This window comes from Bombus pyrosoma, linkage group LG3 (assembly GCF_014825855.1).
Source record: "Bombus pyrosoma isolate SC7728 linkage group LG3, ASM1482585v1, whole genome shotgun sequence".
NCBI classification, from domain to species: Eukaryota; Metazoa; Arthropoda; class Insecta; order Hymenoptera; family Apidae; genus Bombus; species Bombus pyrosoma.
Window position 1 is genome coordinate 6,161,935 of NC_057772.1, and position 23,452 is coordinate 6,185,386.

The 23,452-nt window shown below is 32.6% G+C and overlaps 1 protein-coding gene across 4 annotated transcripts; it reads right to left on the bottom strand.

Annotated features, from left to right (window-relative positions):
- Positions 1–11,683: 11,683 nt before the first annotated feature.
- LOC122577996 (rotatin) lies at positions 11,684–21,672 on the bottom strand. 4 transcript variants are annotated; one of them, XM_043749804.1, is made up of 29 exons: positions 20,772–21,672; positions 20,505–20,689; positions 20,195–20,368; positions 19,965–20,116; positions 19,594–19,852; positions 19,348–19,506; positions 19,160–19,264; positions 18,575–19,096; positions 18,275–18,495; positions 17,946–18,183; positions 17,661–17,870; positions 17,364–17,570; positions 17,089–17,262; positions 16,875–17,010; positions 16,588–16,812; positions 16,235–16,496; positions 15,961–16,136; positions 15,643–15,885; positions 15,352–15,575; positions 14,974–15,267; positions 14,649–14,889; positions 14,378–14,546; positions 14,099–14,295; positions 13,290–14,023; positions 12,903–13,107; positions 12,585–12,793; positions 12,376–12,516; positions 12,151–12,280; positions 11,684–12,077 (listed from the first exon to the last, which is right to left on the bottom strand). In XM_043749804.1, exons 1-29 carry the CDS (start codon positions 20,899–20,901, stop codon positions 11,809–11,811), a joined length of 6,591 nt encoding a protein of 2,196 aa, XP_043605739.1. In that variant the 5' UTR covers positions 20,902–21,672; the 3' UTR covers positions 11,684–11,808. The 4 variants fall into 4 exon arrangements, with proteins under 4 accessions (XP_043605739.1, XP_043605738.1, XP_043605741.1 ...); XM_043749803.1 differs by having other exon boundaries at positions 12,585–12,796; positions 20,772–21,668; XM_043749806.1 differs by lacking the exons at positions 20,195–20,368; positions 20,505–20,689; positions 20,772–21,672 and having other exon boundaries at positions 12,585–12,796; positions 19,594–19,826; positions 19,965–20,100.
- Positions 21,673–23,452: the final 1,780 nt, after the last annotated feature.

The window sequence follows — 23,452 nt, forward strand, 5'->3', positions numbered from 1 at the left end:
ATAACGACATTGATCATCGCGTTGTAAATAATCGTCTCTTTATCTATGTTAATTTCTTAAGAGTGTTCATTCAATAGAAACTTTAACTAGAAATTTCAATAATTTGCATTACATTAATTTTATCTTTTCGCTACAATTGTTAAATCTCCAGTTTCACATAGTACTAGTAAATTTTTTGCAATATTTTCAATAAACTTTCCTTTTTATGTTTCCTAATATTTTTCTAATTTATGCAATTTACCAGCGACGACGCTAATACAATTAAATACAATTAAAATAGTTACAGGGAGAAAGAAAGATAATGCAATTAAACGATGACTGTTACTATGTATATTCGTACTATCGTAAAATTAATGATTACCTTCATTGCTTGTAGTAATATGATTAAAAATAACTATCTACAGAAAGTAAGAAACGCGATATTCTACAATGATTCTCACTGAAATTCTTCGGTATCGCATAATATCGTAGCTATGCATTTTTCTTTCGTTCATTCAAGGTCTAGGATTGGCTAGCAGAATTTATGAATCATTCAACGGCGTGTGACGAGTATCTTTCGATGACTTGAATTATCATTATTAAAATCCTAGCAGACTCGTTCCCACTCGAACGTTTTTTTTTTTTTTTAGATTATACGATTAATCAAATTTTGTTAATTTTAAACCACAAGATAGAATCTTTGATATTATTGCAAACCAATTTACCCAGACATAATACCGTCTACTACAACCATCTTCTCGCAATTATCAACTTATCTTTCTTAAATAAATACGCATATTAATTAATTTAGTTATAGATAAACTACTGATTTTTATGCCTTTATGGTAAATGTAAAGGTGGAAAAAATCCAAGCGTACACATAATATCCAAGAATATATAAAACATTCAAAATTCATAATATTATTGTAAAATGTTCTCTGTGTCAATGCTATCCGATAAAGTTCGTTGCAAATCGAGCGTTAAGATTACTCGTTGCGGATAAAGCTTTATTCGCGTGACATTTTATTTGGTCAAAGTTTTATACGATTCGTAATCTGTTATTTGAGGCGTTCCACGATAACTTAATTTTCCGCCGTTCTCTAAACTTTAAGCGTTACCCGAAGAGTCGATCTGCTGACGTAAAAATTTTATCGAGGTGAAAGTCGATGGCGTCCGAGTTATTCTGATTCACTGTGAAATTTCGAAAACTAGGATCAACGCAAGACGGGTGAAATCATGGCATGTTTTATCGTTAATCGTATATCACATTGACCCATATAATCTTGTCTTTAAGCGATACTAGAAACGTAATTGACCTAGATTACATATTAATGTGCGTGCGATAGAATGCAACTGTAGCTCTAGGTATTCGATATAGTTTCCAAAGGTAACGTTTCAATATTTATTAATACGGAACAAGATATTCCACATTTGTACAGCTGTGCTATTCGCGTTAGTGGTTTGTTGCTGTTTGCGATCTGCCGACCCTATGAACCGAGGTCTATGTCGATAGGATCTTTTCAAAATTGCGAATACTATCTATAATTAATAAATTATTCGATGGTCGTATCATCTATTTCTATCGTTGTCTTATATTCAAAGACACAAACGATAATTTCTTTGTTATAAAATAACATTTAAACACGATGCCGATAAAGACCATCTCTGAGCCATTCCACAATCGTGTGAAAATCACGTGAAAGCGGTACAATGTGTTATTCGACGTGTCAATTCAGCGGTTAAAGATAGTTGCAATAACAGTGTGCGATAAAAAAAAAAAAAAAAAAAAAAGAATTTGACGTCACATCCAGTAGACGCGCGTCACTTACGATATCCTGCCAAATTTGAATTGGTTATCGGACTGAAGTGATACCGATATGAGAGAAAAAACAAAACTTAATCGAAAGAAAACGCTTGCTCCGGAGCGAATGAAGTCCGTAACACGTAGACTCGTTCGCTTGCTTTACAATTTCTATTCCATACACAACCTAATGTGTTTACCTAACATCCTTAAAAAAAAAAAAAAAATAGAAAAAGGAAACTGGCCACTTGATTGAATCACTGTCGTATTTCACTGCACAAGGAAAGTTACTCATTTTTTCATGCCGACATAGTAAAACCAACGATTGCGTGACGTTATTAGAAACTAAAGGTGGATATAAAATTCCTGGATTTAATATAGATCGAAAACTATTATTTAAAAAATAGTAGAGAGAGAGCTAGGAAAGTGTTTCAATTTTGATACATATTGCGATCGTGCTATGAATAAAATTAATATTTCAGGATGTATAGACGTATATTTGGCTATTATTACGCATCTGTATTGTTTGCTAATATTTCAATTAATATACAAGTCAGCTCTCGACTAGAAAAAATCGCGTGAGGAAGGTTCTACATGTATAAAAGAACTCGTCAATTGATACTTGCGCGTCAAGCAACTAGGTTGCACAGATGGTTTTTGTTTTTATCTGTTGGTTTTTTCATAGAAACGATGCTTCTCTATCGCTATTACTCATGCGAATGGCACATAAACCGATTTTCTAGAATGTATATTTTAGATTTCGGAACGTATTTCCGGATGTTGGCATATGACGTGGACATTCCACTTACGAAACTGAATCAAAAGAAATAATCTTTCAAGAATATGCATATACACAGTGGCGGATGAGAAAAAGCTTAAAATCGATGCACTATGAATTTTAGTAATTTCTGTACCACAAATTCTTTACCATATCGATCTATTCTGTGCCATATATTACGTTTATTCATTAAATACGCTCCATCCAAATATAAATTTATCTTGTAAAATTATAGCGTCTTTTTATACTTCTTATTTTATAAACTTTCTTTTGCCCGTCGCTGCATATGTGAGTGAAATTTCACATTTCTCTCCAACTGACGTACATTTTCCCGTTCGTGAATATTTTTTGAATATATGTTATGAATTGATTATCAATTAACATTTTTAATGAAATAGATTATTATCTGCGATTCGATGAGAAGCCCAGTTTTATCGATCGATATTTATTTTCTACTGACGTCGAGAGTTTTTACTTGCAACAGGATATCGCAAATGTTTAGAAACAATGGCACGATCGCGATGGTTAAGCAGGAAAAGGACTTTCGCAACGTGCACTGATGAGTAGACACGATGGATGCGATCAGTCACGCCATATTTGTCGCTGCATTGTAGTTCACGTACGATTCGCGGAAAAAGACAATGCCACCCGCGCTCTTCCATCATCTTCTGAGACACTTATTTTAGGAATCACGCTAACTTCGCTGAACGCTTGCATTCGATTAATAGGATTATTCATTTACAGTAAGTCATCGTTAATAGCGTATCAGTTAAATTGCACGTCGATACTTGCAACGTAATCATGCTCTTTTCGATATGTTTAATGTTACATCCACCGCGTCCAAATCGTTTTTGTTACATCAGCAAATCATTTTGATCATTGCAGATCTTCGATATTGAGTTTCGTTTCAATAAATGGTGAGCGTGGTTCTTTACTTGTCATTGTGAAAACGAATTCTTGAGAGATGTTTTCGACAGTTATCTACACTCTCCACGTGCCTTTTCGTTAATGTCTGCGGTTAGTGGAAAATTACCTGTGGATAATCAATAATCGTTTGCGCTTCGATGAGTATTATCGCGTGGGTTGTTCAAACAAAGTATGGAGAATGGCTGGGAATCGAAGCATACCATGATGCGCGTACAATCGACTTTGGAATTTTTCATTATTCCGATCTAACAAATCGATCTAGCAAATCCGAATTATTTCATACACCGTTAAACATCTTACGCAATAATGAAAGTACGTGTACGTTATATAAGATATCATAGGAAAAATTTTATCGAATATTTCTATTTTATTCGGTGCTTTTTACTAGTTTCTATCCGACAAAAGTTTCACTCATAATTTTACTGTCTGTAAATGCTTACGTTTCGCGACCCATGGCGACGACCGGGTCATCGGTTTATATTTCCGCTCTAATTCCGTCTGACGTACTTCGATTACAATTGTCAAAGGTAGATACTTACAAATGCTGTTAATTTTTAAATATTCGTGGCGTGAGAATGACTCACTTTGTATTTGGATGTAAAAATCGACGAGATGTTACATCCGTTTCTCGATGACGAGGTCTCTTCGATCCTCATCTCTAACGAAATGTCTGGCGAATATTTAATCATTCAAGTTCCACAAGTACTGACGAAAGCTTGTTTGAGAATAATCGAAAGACGTTCGAATTTCGAATTACAACCTTTAACATTTATCTTAAATTATAATCTTTAACATTTTTCTCAAATTGCAAATCGATGCTTTCTCATCGATAATCGAAATTTCTATTCTGTTCGTTCATGTATATACGTATTTGTTCATTTAACTTCACGCGCAATCCTCTTAACATTAGCTCGTCACTCGTGTTTAATTAATAAACATCACACGTTGTATTCTAAAATTCTAAACGATACATAAAATCATTCTTTATGCAACATTGACGTATTAAACAAACATCAAATTTACATCTATTTATTACGTTACATTATATTATATCTATTCGTAAGCTCGCTGTATTCGCTGCGTCAGATCGAGCTTAAGATGCTTGCTTTAATCTCAATAATAACTCGACTTTATGATACATAATATCATTGTAATCTATAATTATACAAATTTTATAATAAACTGAACCGAATACAAATTACGTATCGTCGATAGAAGGAATCGCTATCACTATACCATAAATTATCTTTCCTGTCATTCCTTCCTTCTGTCTTATCTGAAAATGTGCGTACTGTTCGTCACAAATGTCGCGTGATACACGATGTACGTATGTTTTTACGATTGAATTTTTCTTAATTCGACGTGTCATCTATTGCTAATATCGCATGATCGTTTCTGATCGACTCGCGTAGAAAGTATCTTTACTTTTTTCCAAACAGCCTTTTCCTCTGTTTCTATTAATAGAGATATCAGCGGACCTATTAGGCATCAATAGTTGTTATGATTTCTCTAGTACGACTATAGAGAGCCTATTTTTTATAATTTTACAATTTGTATTTTATTGGCTTTCCAGCATCCGCACTTATAATGTAATATGTACGTTGTTAAATGTAATGCGCATATATCACGATTAATTACAAACGATTACATAATACAATAATTTATTTATATTGCTAATCACATATGATCTATCATTCACAGTTAGCAAATAGACGGAGAAGCGAACGATTCAGTGAGCGTGACACGTAGGTAGCAGTTACGTTTGTTTGAATTCCTTTGACAAGTAATTTTTATTCTCCAAACACAGCCGATGAGAACGTGGCTTTGAATGGCTTTCATTACGCGTTTATCAACAAGGTAAGGAATGCGGTATTGAACACACTAAACTGTAATAGGATAGAAAACTTAATTATATGCAGGTGCGCCAAGCGAACTACATAGGACAGGTAATAGCGTCAAAAACAAAAAAGTAAAACATATTTCAGCCACGAAATGGAACGATTCTCTTGCTCGATTAACGCGAATGACTTTAAAAAATTATTCGTCTCGTCAATTTCTCGCGCAGTCGTGAATTTGAATGTTACATGGAAATTAAAATATTTAAAAATGTCATGCGGCCGGCCAGCAACACGTAGAAAGGAAACAAATTATCCTGTCCGATTAATCTTCCAGTTATCGTATAATTAATTTTTTTTTCCTAATCATTATCGTTCTTACTATATCGCAAGTGTTTCGTGATGAATCTTCAATTCCTCCTTCGTTCATGTAAAGTTCATGTATGAAGAGTATGAAAATAAGCATTGCTATCGTATCACGCTATGCTCCTATCTCATCGTGTTACGAAGACAATTTATCCACTGAATATCTTTTTTTCTTCTGCCATTCGTAAATTAAACTCAATGTCATACATTCATTCATAATAGATATGATCTTTCGTATCGCGGTCCGATTATAGCCTGTCAATCCTGTCGATTATACGGTATTCCCTCTTCTTTCTCTCACATTAATTTTTGTATTCTATATCCTTCGTATTTTATATCTATACAACAACCACGTTAATTACGAAAGCTTCGTGTCAGTTGCGACGTTCCAATCAAACGTTACAACGTCTTTTCGTATGATATTTTCTTCTTACATTTGTAGCGCACAGCACGAGATATTAACGATATCCTTTTCCACGAGTGTAAGATTTTGTAGGAGTATCAGATAGTTCGGTAGTATACGCGTATATTTTCTATAAATACGTTTTAGTATACAAGTAATCGAAATAATTCATTTTCGCTTCAATTAAAACGTGGAACGTTCAACAAGTTCCCTTCTATTTCATTTTCTCAAGTTTCTGTGAAACGCGTCAAAGGAAAACTCGTTGACATTGTGCTGGCCTTCAATGAAAGATGCTTTCTTATTCGTACGTTCTATTAATAACACAAACACGAGAGGAAGAGCTATTTGAAATTCAATTTGATCGATCAATCGAGCTTAATAAGAACAAATCAGACAGAGGCAGAGGCGCAACCAGTTTGGCGTGCATTTCACGTGGTACCTCGCACAGGATACAAATACCATGGATACAGTACCGTGCAAAAGTCTTATAGCAATCATCTGATCGAATGGAAATTGCTGTTTGAAACGAATAAAAGAACGCTTAATCTTAATATTCTCGTTACTTCCTTTCCTCGACCGACTTGTTTAAGAAAATGTCACAACTTCTGCATCAGGACTCTATCTATTGCGACATTGTTGAAAAATGCATGAATTAGGAAATACCATAAACGAGTAGCATTAAGATAACTTCGTTTCTATGCGGCAGTATGCGAGAACGTTTCCTAAACGCGTGTTTTCGTTGCCGTTATAAGCGACGTGGATACGTGAAGATTTTTGCACGACGCTGTAAGTTCAATTGCGATCCATTATGTAAAGCCGTGTTCGCGTAATTCGCGTAGAGATTTCATAGATCGTGGAACCTTGAGATACTTTCAAGCTTATTTAACCCTGTGCGTAGTTCGGTGCTTCGACAAGTCTGCTTATCGAGCAATCTCTCGAGTCCATACGCCATACGGCCGTTGCTATGTTTCAGCGAGCTTGCGACTCGATTATTTCGATGGCTCGTTGATCCGTTGGAGTTTTAAAATCGGGCTGGTAAGTTTCGTTGCCACGCGGTGCAGAACTCCTTAGGTTTCCTCTTTCGACGTAATATATTTAGATTTAATCGTCTTAGGAGAGACACCGTTTGACGTAATGGAAAATTATTATTCCATGACAATACAACCGGTGCAAATATATAACTTTAAACTTCGCAAGACGACCGACTGCAATTATTTATCGTAGTAAATACGTAGATATCTTCAATCAGACTGAAATCTTATTGGTACTCTGGAAATCAGATTGAAGCCTTATTAAAAATGTCGACGCAAGTGTTATTTAACTGTTATCGCCTATTTCTCATTGTTTTTACGTCTGTTACGATATTATCCGTAACGTTGACCGTAATTGTATTAGAGCAAAAACGTTATGTACCAGCTGTTTGTTAAACTATAACGAATTGCTCTTTTTACCAATGAAGAAGAAATGCCCGATGATGAAGCGTTAAATCGCAGATCGTTTCGCCTTATACTCGTACGAAGCTCGAGTCGACTCAGAGCTCGATTTCGACCAATGCTTTTCTCGAGGCCAGTACGAAAGAACCGGACTCCGTTCCGCCAGCTGACACGCGCGAGCCTTTTCACGTCAGAACGGGAGAGCACTCATCTCCGCTCGAAACAGAGGAAAGTCCTCGACCGAAGTTATTTGCTTTTTCAGAGCATAGAAGCTGTTTGTTCCGATAATTCACGCTTTCCGCGTTCTCATTGATCAAAATTGTTAACCAAACAAAGGAAAAATACTGTAAATCGTTGGCAGCGTATCGAACGGAAGTCGTTTCAAGCGGATCAACGACACGTTCTCCGGTTTTCTCGTCGTAGGTGCCGATACGACGTAAAATAGAACACGACGATCACGTCGGTGATCTGTGTTGAAGATATTGAGCGGCGATTCCGTGACCTTGAATTTCACGAAGGAAGAAGGTGGTAGAAATGGAAAGAACGTGATAGATCCCATAAAATCGCTGCAGATACGAGTATTCGCGATCTTGTCGCCTGCTGGCAAACGAATTTCGTGCGTCATTGCTGCGCGCGTGTGTACTCTACCATACGATATATCGTTTCCGTGTGTGGCCGAAATAATAGAAAAGCAAAAAAAAAAAAAGAAAGTAAAGAAACGCTAGTAAGATCATAGAGTAAGCAGGATTTTAGCTGTTCGTGTCTACGTAACGCTGTTTTGCGATAGTTTCCATCAGTCAACTTTCGTGAAAAATTAAACGTCTTTCGCTTGGTCCCTCTCAATTGGTTCCTCTAGCTACTTGTATACTTTTTCCAATTAACGTTATCTTGTTTTATCCTGATTCGTTTCCCTTCAATCTTCTTCGCTTTTTCTAATCTTCCAACTCTCTATTTCTTCTACTTTACTACTTCTACTCTCGTTTATTTTTGTTTCGCACGTTCAATTGCCATCATGTCCCTCCGCTCCTCTTCAATACCTAACTTTCTAAGTCCTTCTAACAATTTGTATTTCCGCTATTAAGTTTTTCCTTCCTCATTCCACTCTTTTCCTCTTGCTTTTCCGGCTTCTCGCGATCCTTTTATTCCTCCCGCCATACTACTAAATTTCTCTATATTCCAACGATCTTCCTATTTTCCGCGTCACCGTCTCCCCGTAATATCCAATCCCGTTTAATCTTCCCTCACAACGAAATCTCCTATTTCCCGGCTTTCAGCGTATACCACCCGGTTGAAAATCCTCTTTTCTCGCCGCTGCCTGCCAGCCATCGCTTCTATCCAGTTTTAGCGTCCTGTGAGACGCTTTCTTACCTCATCTCTGGCGGTCGTGCACGCTGGTCCCACGGGTCTCTTGGTGAGGCCCATGGGGTATGCGGAACAGCGGGGCGCGGAGCGGCAGATACGCGAACGCGGAGGTCACCATTGACGCAAATCCATTTGACGGTCACGTGACCGGCCGTGCTGGAACACAATGCTGAACGCGCACGAACGCCACAGCACCACCTTTCATTAAATCCGTTCCTCCGTGCGTGCAACGAACGCGGGGAGGGCAGCTCCACGTCCTAGAAAGTGGTCAATCCATGCAACCAAATAATGGCCAATTAACGATCCATCGATCGATGATCCGTCGATCGAATGGCAATCGAAGCTTCGGAGGAACGGCCTACCTTTTTTTTTCTATCACCGACCGACCGTTTCATCAATGTGCAGGATACTGGAACTCTATTTATCCGAACTCGTTTGTTCGTCGAACAATTCGCACGACTTTTACTTACGATCTCTTATTTAAACGATAGGAGTTTCGTTAATATGAAAGTTAATATGACACGCGTTTAGCTAACGTACTGGACGTTTAAAAATCTTAAGTAGGGTAAGGTAGTAATAAAAGTAATAAGAGAGCATGGAGTGGGAAGTTGTACGGTTCGAAACAAATTCGAGTAATCGGTTACAAGTCTTCGTTGCACCAAGTATCATGTTTCTGAAATATATATTTTTAATAATACTTGTTGTGTAATAATATTTATAATTAAAGCTTCGTACGATAAGAACTTATTTTACGATTTTGATTTATTTTAAACCGCGGAGTCTTCTCATATCGTCTCGCTTCTACAGTGAATCGCGGTCCATCCTGTACTTGAAACGTTGTATATCGAAGTCACGACAGTCTGATGTAAACGCGTTGAACGTTTACGATATGATGTAATGTCCTAACGATTTTGCGAGAATCTCAGCTTGTTATTTTGATGCCCTAAACGAAAGGCGTTCTGTATGTAAATAAATATGCTTTTTAAAATGTCGTACGTGGGATTAATTATTTTTTAGGATACTAAAGATATCAGAAACTTGCCTCCGTAAATATTTGCTTTGGAAAGAGAAAGTCAGTAGCGGAATTGAACCTTTTCGATTATTAACGATTGGTTATCCAATCCTCGCCTTACATTTCGAGGTAACATAGTAACATCCACGAGGAGGTTATATCGATTAGTAAGTTCTTCCGATGAATTTTCGAGATATTTCTTCGAACGGATTAATCAGTCAACTTCTCAACGTAAAATATTAATTTTCAGATGTTATTCCACGTCGCATTACTCTCTGATATAACAGGTGAGGATCGTTATTCTATGATGCCGTTAAGCTGTTACAACATTCATGAAGCGCTTTTGCAACAGATGTCTTATAAATTCTTTAAATTTATCTCTTTTAAAATACTTCTGCGTTCAACCTAACTTTTTTCAAGCACTGCATAAACGATTTCTCATATCTTTATTTTTAACGGTCTACATAAGGAAGAACTAAGACACGCGCGTACCATTTTGAAACAGATGTTTTATTAATTGCTTAAGCTTATTTTACTTCAAATATTTTTATCTTTGAAGATAAATTTTTTTTTAAGCATTACGTAAGCGATTTCCTGTATTTATATTTCGAACAATCTGCGTGAGACGGAAGTAAGACATTATGTGCATGTAACAGTTCCGCATTGAAATCTAAATCATACAGGAGATGTTTGTGAAAAGGTCGACATGATCTTTTATTCCTGTTGTCTTATCCTCTCTTTTCTTCTCCTTGCCATGACGCACAAACGTGCAAAAACTATAATTTATGCGTGAGTATTGGATCGTTACACCTATCTGTCCGAGATATTACTTAATAATCTAAGTTTTGTAATTGATGGAATATATTTGAGTTTAAGATTCTCAATAGGATTCTAGTAAACAATGTATATTTATCGTTATAAATCTTTCTTTTTTCGAGCAAAATTTCACGTTGTTACTTCGTTTCGGAAATACTGGCGATGATCATCAGGCTAAATGCTTGCAAACGAAATTCATTTTAACGTAGGCAATTTTCCAGTATTCCCTAAATATTAACAATTTATCTGTTATTTAGCTTCTGAATGTCACATTTTATTTAATTAACGCATAATACGAGATGCGATCATCATAGGAATTAAGCCGCATTATCTTCAATCATTGGAAGCGCGCAAATGAAACTCGAGAAATAGATATTGTCTGTAGGATGAAATAACCTGATTTACACAAAGTCATATCAATTAATTTATACACTCGTCCCTCAATATACGCGGAGTATCTGTTCCATGTAGATTCGTTTTACGCGAATGAAAATCGCGTAAATAAAGTCCGTCTGTACAAAAGGAAAGATATGTACACATATATGATGACTAGCATAACGTAATGTACTTTTATCTTTATCACATGCAGTATTGACGTGTTTCAATATCGCCGAATAAGTTACTCTATACACTTGTTACTTTTAACATTTCTAGGAAAACGCATTTTCTGACCGCGTAAATTAAGATCGCGCATAAAATCTATCGCGTAAATTATGTTATAATTTACCCCGTAAAAAGAAGACTCACGTAAATTGAGGGATCCATTGTAATTTAACATCTATATTGCATACTGCTGTACGTGATCCTAGTAATTTAACTCGTGAACAATATTATTTTTTATTTATTAAATAATTTTTATTATTCAATATGTTACAAAATATCGTATTGTTAGACATAAAAATACATCGATGAAAATATATCTATAATAGTAATATGTATAAAAATTTTATAAATTCATATTACATATACCGTCTTGCTATTTCTATAAAAAATATTACAAATTTCGTTAATAAAATATTATTCACATAATGTAAAGTAATATTTCAATTCCTATGTACAATTACTTGTATTTAATTATTTTCTCTCATCACTGATCTTAATCAGCTTTAGTATCCACTGGACTAAGAATTTTTAATATATATTGTAGCATTTTAAATAAGTCCTCTTCTTCTTTCTTATCATCTACATTTAATAGCGTAATCCTACCTAATGCTTCTTGTATACTCTGTGAAAAGCCAGCACTTCGTACAATTAATTTTCCTTTCTGATTATTGGATATTAGAGACCATAACATAGACCCTGCTATTCTAATTTCGACCAGAGAACCATTTTTAAATATGTCATGTAGAACATTAATAAAATCCACTAAAATATTCGTATTATGTTAAAATCGTTTAAATATATAAAGTGATATGAAAGTTTGTGTATCTTAATTTACCTGAACTAAGTAATCGTGGTCGGTTGGTCATGTTAAACGCGAGATTGCGCAATATGGAAATTGCAAGAATTCTATTAGATGATGAAGAGTATTTTGACAATTGTAACAAAACATCCAAGCCGTCGACAGCCTGAAGAAACGATTAGTATACACGCATGAAAAGAAATATTTTTCAGATATTGAAGAATAAAAAGTTAAAGAAATAAGTTAAGAAGTCCATTTTACCTTTGGTACACATAACTGGCCCTCTTCGTAATAAGTAAAGTCAATTAAGAACTCTAAGCAATATAATTCAACGAGTGGCCATGGTTTTGTCCGTTTCGTGGTAATTGGATGTATTTTTGTAAAAAATTGTAGGAGATTACTCTACAAAATTTGTATTAATAAATAAACGTTGCTTTGGAGATCCACACCGTCAAAAAATATCAAATTACCTTTGAAATTGATACTCTACATTCATGAACGTGTATTGCATTTCGCAAAACATGAAATGCAAAGTGTAATTTATGATTATCAAAGAGTTGACCAGCTTTGTCTATTTCTTTACAAACTAATTGTATAATAACATGTATAAGGGCGAGAGTATTAGGAGTTTTTCTAAGTCCTGTCCCTGGCAAAATGGTCGTTAACGTCAAAGATTGCGCTGCTGAAAAATTCAATTATTAAAGTAGCACAAGATATTCAACAAATAATTTTTACTCGTTTGATATTTAGCATTTAGCAGTAAGCGTATATTTCAATTTTAACGATACCTGTAGTACATTTTGTAGTGTAGGTTGCTAGTAACTTCAAAGCGGTGGTTGAAACTGTTTTATTTAATGCAATCCAAGCCCATAGTTTGTGTAATACATCTGCTAGTCCTGCTTTCGTTAGAGCTACTTTAACTTCTGTACTGCCGTACATGAAATTCATTAATAATACTAAAATAGCATTCATGTCGCGTAGTAACGGATGAATCTGTAGAAAAACACGAGGAAAACTTTTTGTTACAATCTCTAAGACCGATGTTGGGAATTCCGTCACGCGTATGAATAATATTTGTTTTTTTTTTTTCGAAATTGAGAAATCTCTCAGCTGATCACTGTAGCAATAATATAAATCATAAAATACTTTTTTCAAGATCTACTTTATCTAATTACCTTCTTTTCACGGTCAATCTGATTTTTGAAAAGTTCGAAAGGTTGTAAATTTAATCTCACATACGATTCTTTCAATATCATTAAAGTTGTGTCAGGTAAATTTTCTTCCAATGCGACCTGTTTAGCTGTGTTTGATACACATAACAAATTAGTAAGTGCGCTTATGATCAAATCCTTGTCCTCGTTCAATTTCTTATTCTTCTTCGATCGATTATAATTATGAGCTATAAATAAGTGCAATAAAATATTACAAAGTTCTCTGCTCATAGCAATTTCGTTTCCTTCAACTTCATAATCTGCTGGTTTTTCGGAAATTAAAGGAGGATCTTTATTTCCATTTGATTTTGTTAAATGCATATTGGTACTTTGTAGAGAAAATGTATTAACATCAGATGTAATTTCTTTTAAATTGTTTTTATTGTCATTTGACAATCGAGTTAAAGGAGTATCCATTATTGATTGTAATGAGATGCTACTTTTTCCTGAAGAATCTTTTTCAATTTCTTGTGACAGTAGAAACGCGAGACAGCCTATAGCACTGATGCGAAGTTCTGGATTAGAATCCTTCATTGCAACACAGATAGATGAAAGTACAGCTTCTGGGCCACGCAATTCTAAAGCGGTCTGTATTGTTTCAAAATGTTGATTTTCTGTTAACGAAAGTATGGCTATAAAATTGAAAATTTCGGTCCAGAGTTTATTTCGCACAGATATCAATTGCGATGTGTTATTACCTGCGTAAACATTATTTAATTTATATAAAACTTACTGCATACATACACAAATGAATCTGTTCTTTTTTAACTTACAATATAAATCATCATTTAAAAAGCAAAATAACATGTAAAGTGAGTCAACTGAAAAGCTAGCTACAAGAGAATATTCATTACTGTTTGTAATACAGTTTGTTAAAACTGTACAAATGCTGATATACATTTCCAATATGTCACAATAATGTGTTAAATTCCTTTTACTTTCAACATCTTTAGGTATTTCATTGATGCATCTACAAAATTTGAAGTATATATTAGAAAAATCTTAAAATCTTTCCAGATACAGATATAGATATATATAACTAATTTAATTACCCAATTAAATATTTGTCAATAGAATGTTCATAAATTTGATGAACAACTTCTTGTTTTCCTATAAGTATTAAATTATTTAGTAATCTACAAACAGCTGATATCAATGATGGTGTTGCTACCAATTGTAAATGATTGTCCATCTCTGTAGTTGTTGATTCCTTGGCAGAAACTAAAAAATATTAATTAATATTTACAGTCATACAATTTAATTCATAAATTATTTTCAACTGTTTAAACAGTAGTTAAAAAAGTATTAAAAAAGTACACATACGAGGTTGTAATTCATCGTGACAATTATACAGATGTGAGATTGCACGTGGTACTAATGATGTACAACCTGACTGCATGCTATGAATAGATGGGACTTTCCCAGTTTCTTGCTCTTGATTATTCATATGATCACAGTCCAAAGAAGTAGACATATAAATATTAGAACATAGTACACTTATTTCATAATAAGTATTGTTTTGTTCTATATATATTAAAATAGCATTTGCTTTCAAAGAATCCATCTACATAAGTGGGTATAATAGCAAATAAAGAATCATATTTAGAATTTACTTTTACCGCAATAGAAAGATATAATATTTACTTACATATTGAAAAATGATAGAATTGCAATTCTTTATTAAACTGCTAAGTGCACAACATGCTTGTTCCCTAACAATGCATGACTCTTCTCTACTGATAATGCATTGAAGTAATGCCTGACATAATTCGCTTGGTGCCAGTGCTATAGAATTCAATAATTGAGAAGCTGTATGTAGATTACTCATTAGACCTGCTAATAATTGTAAAGCAGAAGCACGAACCAAAGGATCTCGATTTTGCCACAACATAGGTAACCAATTCAACATACGATCTTCTTCATACCAAAATTGTACAAAAATCTAGTAATATTTATACCATATACCGTTAATAGTATCATTATAAATAGAAATATTTAATTATGTTAAACTTTTATTCATACTTACATTTTTATTGAAGTTTATTTGCATTTGATATAACAAATGATTGAGACATATAATAGAATTTCTGGTTATAGATAAGCCCATAAAGCTAATTGTTCCAGCACCATGGAAAGATATAATGAGTTCGATTAATGTATTTCCTAATGATATTAATAAATTTTTGCAATTTGTCCAATGACACTTTCCAATTAAATATGTTAAACATGTTAACAACCAATCAAGGTAAGCTGTAAAGAATTGATTTATTTTCATTTAAATGATAAAAATATAATATCGTGGAAAAAAGAAATTCACCTAAATTATAAAAATGTTGTTGGTCTCCTAAACATAAAGTGGAGACAATTAATTCAATAAAGTGTAGCCAAACGTCTTGGTCTTCTAAAGTAGATTTTTCTGATTGTCCTATGGCTGAACATGTGCCAGCTAACTTCAATATAGATTGATGTACGTTTTGATTATCTAATTCCGAGCTTTTTAATAATTCGGTTAGAGATTTAGTTATATTTGTCATTATTTTATTAGTCCATTTATACTTTCCTAATGTAACACAATATAAATATTTTCACTGTGTTTCAAATGATGCATAAATTCTATTAATTATTTAAATTTTACCATCTTTTGTAATATTAATATAAAACTGCAGAAAATTTAAAACTTCAACAAATAAATCACAATCCTCTTTACTTGCGGGTTGTGAAAGTAAAAACCGTTCGAACGTTTGTTCCCATGGTAATAGGCTTATGTCTTTTATTTCCTCACATTTTTCCATTTTATAAAGTTTTATATGCCTAAAGAAAACAAAAATTACTAGCGAGTTAAAAACAATTCTTTACAAAAAAATCAAATCGTAAATGGTCATTATAAAAGTGTTGCAAATAGCGATTACATTGTAAGATAATCAAGTGCACATGAAACTGAATCATGGGTAGTCGAATTTTGTATATTGTACAGTTGTTGTTGACAGCAATAATGAGGAAAGCTAAAACGTAAGACTAAAAATTCATTTTCCAGAATTTTTAGTTTTTTTGATATACCAGAATCATGAAGATCATTAAAATGTTTCCAAAGTACATTTATACCACCATTCCATTCCCATATCCAATATTGTCTTATAAATGTTAATACCAGTGAGTCATTGCCATGAAGAACTGGAAAATAAGAATTACAGACTAATAATATTGATCTTTAAGATATAAACGATCAATATATTTAAAATGTTTAATCAAGTCTATAATTTACCAGACATATCTGATCGTCTATGTCTACTTATTTTCCAATGCGCTTTACAAAGAAATGGTAATTTCATTTTAGATACAATAATATAAGGCAAAGAAATATTTAGTTGATTATAATTTTCTGTATATTTTTCACTCAATCTCATAATGTATTCATTATAAAGTAATAAACATAATAGTTGTGAACCATCAGTTTTAATACATTCATTATTTGGAAATAGAAAAAGACCTAAAAAATATTTTTTAGTAATATAGTAATAAAATTTATTTTGAATTTTTTGTTGCACTTACTTCTGGTTATATTTGACAAGACATTAATACGAATGGACAGATCTTGACGTATAGAACATTCAGAGGATGCTAGCAGTTTTAGTATAGTAATTATAGGAACGACAGAATCTGGATAATTAACATATTCTTTTTCAACCTAAAAAATGATGTCATTTAGGTAGAATGAGAAAGACTATTTAAGGAATTATATAGCATAGATATTATACAATCTTACTAGAGCACTGTTAAATATGTTCAAGATTAATGATAATCCATTTTCAGTAATAAATAACTTGTGTAAAGAAGAATCTGTAAGCATAACGCTAATTTGTACTAATGCTGATTTACGTATTTTAGGATCGACATTCGGCTCATTTAGCATTTCAAGTACAGATAATAAATTACTCCTCTGTAAAAACATTGATTGTATTATTCCTGTATTGACCATATATAAAGTTTACAATGCGTGGAATAATTTTTAAATGTATGAAATGTAATAAAATATGTAACCTGATAACTGCCTTCAGATCTTTTAAAAACCTTTTGACGATCAAATATACAAAGTGAGCTAAGAGGTAAATCGTGTAGGGATGATAATCGTGGTAATTTTTTAACTGAATCCTTTTCTTTTCCAAGAAGCCAAATCAATCTACAAACGGCTTCGTATCTAATATCCTCATCCGACGAAAATAAGAACCTTAAATTACCTTTCAAAACCTTTTAAATAAACATGTATTTTTTCAAACTATTTTAAGACTTACAAATATAAGAAATGTACTTTTCCAATAATAAATTATAACATATTACCTCGATATATGGCAATTGTATATTAGTAGAAACATCAGGATCAAAGATTTTTGTTACACATTGACCCAAGGTTGAGGAAGGATGAGCATGACATTGTAAAAACGGCAATACTTGTACTATGGCTTCTAGAGATTTTAACCATCCATTTTCTCCCATCTGTAATCTTCCTTTTAATATGTAAACTAATATTTCTTCGGACATTTCCTTGATCTAACAAAAACATAAATAATTGTTTGCAGATTGCATATCATTTAAGCCAAATTTACTCATAAGATTTCATCTTACCCTTTTGTCATCATGTGTCACACCATAGGATATGATTTCAATTAACACAGATAATTCAAATAAAAATGCCAGATTTTCCCATGATAACTTTTCCTTGTTATATTCTACTCCTAAAATACTTTTAACTAAAGTATGACATTCAGAATATGTGGCATATTGTATATCAGTGTCTGCATTTGCTAATAAACTTAATATTAATTTTGTAGCTAATGTTTGGTCTTCATTACTTGGAGAAAACCTTAAACGTTAAATAAATTATATCGCAATAATTAAGTTGTTTTAACAACGATAAAATTTTCAAATTCATATAATTCACAAAAAGAATATACCTATTCATATTTTGTAAAAATTCGATAGTTTTCTTAATAATACCAAAATTTTTGTGATAAGGTAAACTTAATTTTGAAGCATACAACATTTTTAAAACTTCCGAATGAGACGAATTAGGTGTATTTTTTATTATGTATATAGTTGCTTGTATCGACTTTGTTATCAGTCTTGTTTCGTCGAATGTTTTAATATATATAATTTCATCGCTACCTTGAAATTGCTGTTAAGTGTACAACAATAAATTATTAGACTAATTAGATTTTCTTTAATTAGTTAAAAAAAAGTTAAAAATTACATACACGGCCATATTCTTGTAATATAGAGTGTAGTTTTGGGTATAAAAAATAAATAGCAGCATCCATTATAGCTACACATATTGATGTTTTAAGTGATTTAGGGAAGATAACATCCGCTATTTCTAGAGGAACTATGTGGCTTAAAAGTTTCATTGTAATACTTATAAGGTGCAAATATGTTATTCTAAAATCATCTATTGTGCTATAATTTCCAAAATATTCTATGACGTCTCCTAGCATGCCAAATAATATTTTCATGTCTTCAATTACTTTTAAAGCAATATCATCATTGCAAAGCCAAACATTTGGCATGACGCTTATGATGAGTACTTGTACCAGTTCATATATTACATCTGTTACATATTTAGTACTTCTTAATATAAGTGTTGAATTAGTAGAAATACTCAATTGAGATATAACATGTTTTAAAGTTTCAATGCAAAAGATTGGTATAAGCATTTGTTGTAATTGTAAAATAGAATCATCAATGTTATCTGATACACTTTGACTTCTTTCGCTTGTTCCCTAAATAATATACAAAACATTAGTAGGTACATAAATATGTTTATAAAGTATTTAAGTACTTACAGTAGATTGATATGCTTGATAATTAACTTCTGGAAATCCTCCATCAGGGCTATCTCTTGTTTCAGAGGGAGAATAAACATTATTGCTTAATTTTTCTGCCAATAACTGAAAAATATATTCTTTATCAATATATCATGCTATACTCGAGTATTATAATTAAGTATTAAATTTAAACTGTATTTATTTACCTTTTGTTTTTTATTTGCAATACACGGTTCACAATAATAATAGATCCGTAGTCTTAAAGATCGTGTTAATTTGTGAAGCGTTTTCAATACCATTGGTATTATATTTCTAAAATTGGCATTTGTGATATTTGCACTAGATTCTAAAAGATTATGTAATATCTGAAATTTAATATTGTATTATTAAATACTAATTATTAAATATCAATACAATATCATAACACTTTAATGAAAAGCTTAAATATTTACAAAAACAATTGCTGGTCTTTGAAGAAAAACTTCTGCTGGAAAATCCTGCATCATCACGTTTGTTATAAATTGACATGTATGTAATATAAGATTTGCATCTGAGCTATTATTTAGGGCTTCTTCAACTGCTGCTAAGACACCTCTATCTGAAGTGACTAAAGGTTGCCATGGCATGATTAACCATTTAATACCACCTTCAGTAGCTTTAGATATTGGGGTTCCATCTCCACATTCTAATGTTAAGTCAAATGGTACTGTACTATAAATTATATGTATTAGACAAAAAATATAAGAAATTTCATATAAAACAAAATAAAAAGATTACATATATATAATTATCATACTGTGAAAAACATATTTAGGATATTTACCTGTTCAAAGCAGAGGTAGTAGTAAGCCCACTTTGAGATAAATTATGATCTTCTTTTCTATGTATTTTGTTATTTCCATTATATCCATAATCTTTTATACGTGTTCTATGCCTGTCGTAATCGATAAATCCTAATGTTGGACAGCTAGGATCCTTAAAAACAAATTTGAATGGCAAATTTCTTTCAATATACTTACAAATATAGTTAAAATTAAAAGTAGATATAAGAACCTTTATACTTTTTGAGTTTGATGATATTGTTTGTAACTTATCTGAACAAAGAACAGCTTCTTCAATTTCATTTAATTTTTCATACCATTCTGAACCTAATTTCCTTCTTAATTCCTGAAGTTCATTTTGAAGTCTTAATTTACCAAATGTATTTAAGTGACTTCTATCATCTGTCTTACAAAATATATAATAATATGCAATTATAAGTTTTTAAATATAATTTTTATTGTAAGATATTATCATTTCTAAATTATTAGAAGTACAATTATCGTTTGTTTTAATGAATGAATGAAACTAAATTTTTAAGTACCTTTAATAAACGAAGTAATAAATCTAAAACCTTCTGTGTTTCTGAGAAGGCTTCAAATGAAAACCAGTTAAATAACTTTGTTATTAATTCTTTTCTTACAGCATCGCAATCGCAACCAAAACCAAGATTGTATTTTGAAATAATATTATCCAGTGCTCTCAATCGAATTTCCTCGATATTATGACCTGGAAAGATTGATAAATTTTTTGACCGTCTTTTGCTTTGCTATACCATATAATAAAAAATTGGTAAAGTATTTATATTTACTTAATTTTCTAACATGTGCCGCTGATATTCCGCTCATGTTTGACATCTGCTTAACACATATTGAACTGTCACGTTTTAGGTTAACTGTTCCAACTATTTTGAATATTTCACCGCCAAATATCATGAGCATTATGGGTAACTCTGGCTACATTTTTATGAAAGGCTACATTCTATCTAAATCTATGTATAAATTTATAATTTTCATGTAATATATAAACGCAATAAAAATTATATTTTTATTACGTACGAAATTGTCGAAATATTCGATTAAAAGCTTTCATGTTTATTTTGTATTATAGCTTTCAACGTATCAATGGAAATGCGACTTTAGTTCATTTATGATTATGTGCCATCTACAGGTGAAAGTGTGAAGATAAACTGAAGTGTAACTTAAACGTATGCTCATCTATATACCTTATTATTTAAATTTCCCGCGCACGCGCAAATCAACGAAATATTTGTTCAATCGAATTTGATGCAGTATCAACACGATATAATACAACTTCACCAGAGAAGAAGCAAGCCCATGTTCCATGATATCCTTAAGGGCGTTTCTATTTAGAATCTTCATTGAGATTTTTTGAGTTTGGCATCCTGAAAAGAGACCCCTCCAAACTATATCCTATAAATGATATATGTATACAGTTACTGTAATCACATGTGATATTTTGACATAAAAGTTTCATGCAAATATAGATGAAAGACAGTAATGTACGTAATAATACATTTATGCGACATAATTTGTGCGTATAGCTTTTCAACTCTAAATATAGGAACATCTTTTTGTTACCTCGCAGAGCACAGACTTTTTATCTCATGCTGTTAATTTCTTTCTTTGCATCTGTAGCAACTCGTTCACGGTATTGTCGCCACTGTTGTATCTTTTTATTACAGAATGAATCGTTGATTCATTTCTGTTTAGAGATTTCCCAATTTCTTTATTTGCTTTCCTTTATTCAACATGTAACGATACAATGCCTGTCAGGTTCAATCATTTCCTGTTTATTGCCATTCGTGACTTTCAATTACAAACTATGGATACGTAATATATAGATGGTACTAAAGAAAGCAGAATCGAAAGTAATTCATTTTGTTCTTCAGACGGGAAACTGGCGAAAGAGGTAAAAGGAAGATTTCAGACATTTTTGATAGCAATAAGAATAAAATTAACTGGAGGAATTCGGTATTAATAGAAAGTTAATAAAAAGATAGTCCTAATGTCATCGATTCGAAAGTAAACGCAGTTTCTTTATCCTGAATAAGAGTTCTTCTTACTTTATCATTTTCTTTTAAATGCGAAATTACTTAGTAGGAATAATGGAAATTGGTTTGTCTCAAGTCGACGACATCAAGGCAACAACGACGTTTCGAAAGGACCTTTTAATCACCTCACGAAATTTCAAGGATAATAATTCGAAGCACATGCCTTCCACTAATGGGGTCGGTGTGTAGGTATTACAATCGCATTAATCTCACAACACTGATTTAGATAATTATGTACACGTCATTTAACTGCATATAAACGTACAAAAAGGATTAAAACTAACCATCGAATCGTTGGTAATCGTCTCGGGAGCGTCTCACTCTCTCTTTTCGGTCTCGAAACTTCCTTTTGTTCCGTTTTTCTTTACGCTCCTGTTCAATCCGGCGCTCGTACGAGTCGCTCGGTTTAGCGCCAACTTATATAAATTGTTTTCTCGCGTGAAACAAACGCTGTACATTTTTGATAAGAAGTTTATGCAGGTGTCTGATACGGAGAAGACGTTAAAGCAAAATCGTGGATTATCTTCTCCCTACAAACACGTGTACCACGTTCCCAGGTTTTATGCGAAATTAATTTCTACAGGTAAAAATGCATCTAGTTCTTTGAAATTCACGCGACATATATATATATAACTTACAACTTATAAAATAAAAATGAACTTTTATTTACTTTTATTTCTTTTCCTTTTACAGAAACGATGCATTCTTTACAAGATTCTGGCAAATAATACGTTAAATATACAGAATGTAAGTAAAAGAGAGAGAATCACATAATATATATATATACATATATTAGTTCACAATAATTAAATTTTAATTATATATCTTTTATGATACGAGTAGTACAAACCTTTCACAAGATCATATTAGCGGCATAAAAGTAAGAAGGGGAAAAATATATTCGTTCGAAATTGTCGATTCGGTTAACGTTGCTTGCATCGTTACAATTGATTTCTTACGCTGCAATACATACAATAATTACAAAAATGTACGCATATATTAGTACGGTTAAGGACACCTGTATGTGTGAGATCGATGATCTACCGGGTCGTTCGCTATTTCATAAATCAATAGGACATTACAAGTTCAAGCGATCGATAAAACGAATACAAATTTTATTGCTTTCAGAGTTCCGTTGTTCTAAGTAATACGTCGGTATATCAGCCGTGCAATAAGCAGAGCAAGAAAAGAAACAGAGAAAAGAATCGCGCAATCACCAGTACCAATGACATGGAAATTTTACGCAATCGAAATCTAACTCGATTTTACTCGAGCTGTACTATCGTGCTATTATTTGCCGGATACATTAACGGCGTATTAAATCGTAAGTAACCACGTTAAATCACTGTTAAATTAAGAAACTTAAACGTACATCGAAGAAAGATTAAATATACGTATACATCCAGACCGCGAAATAT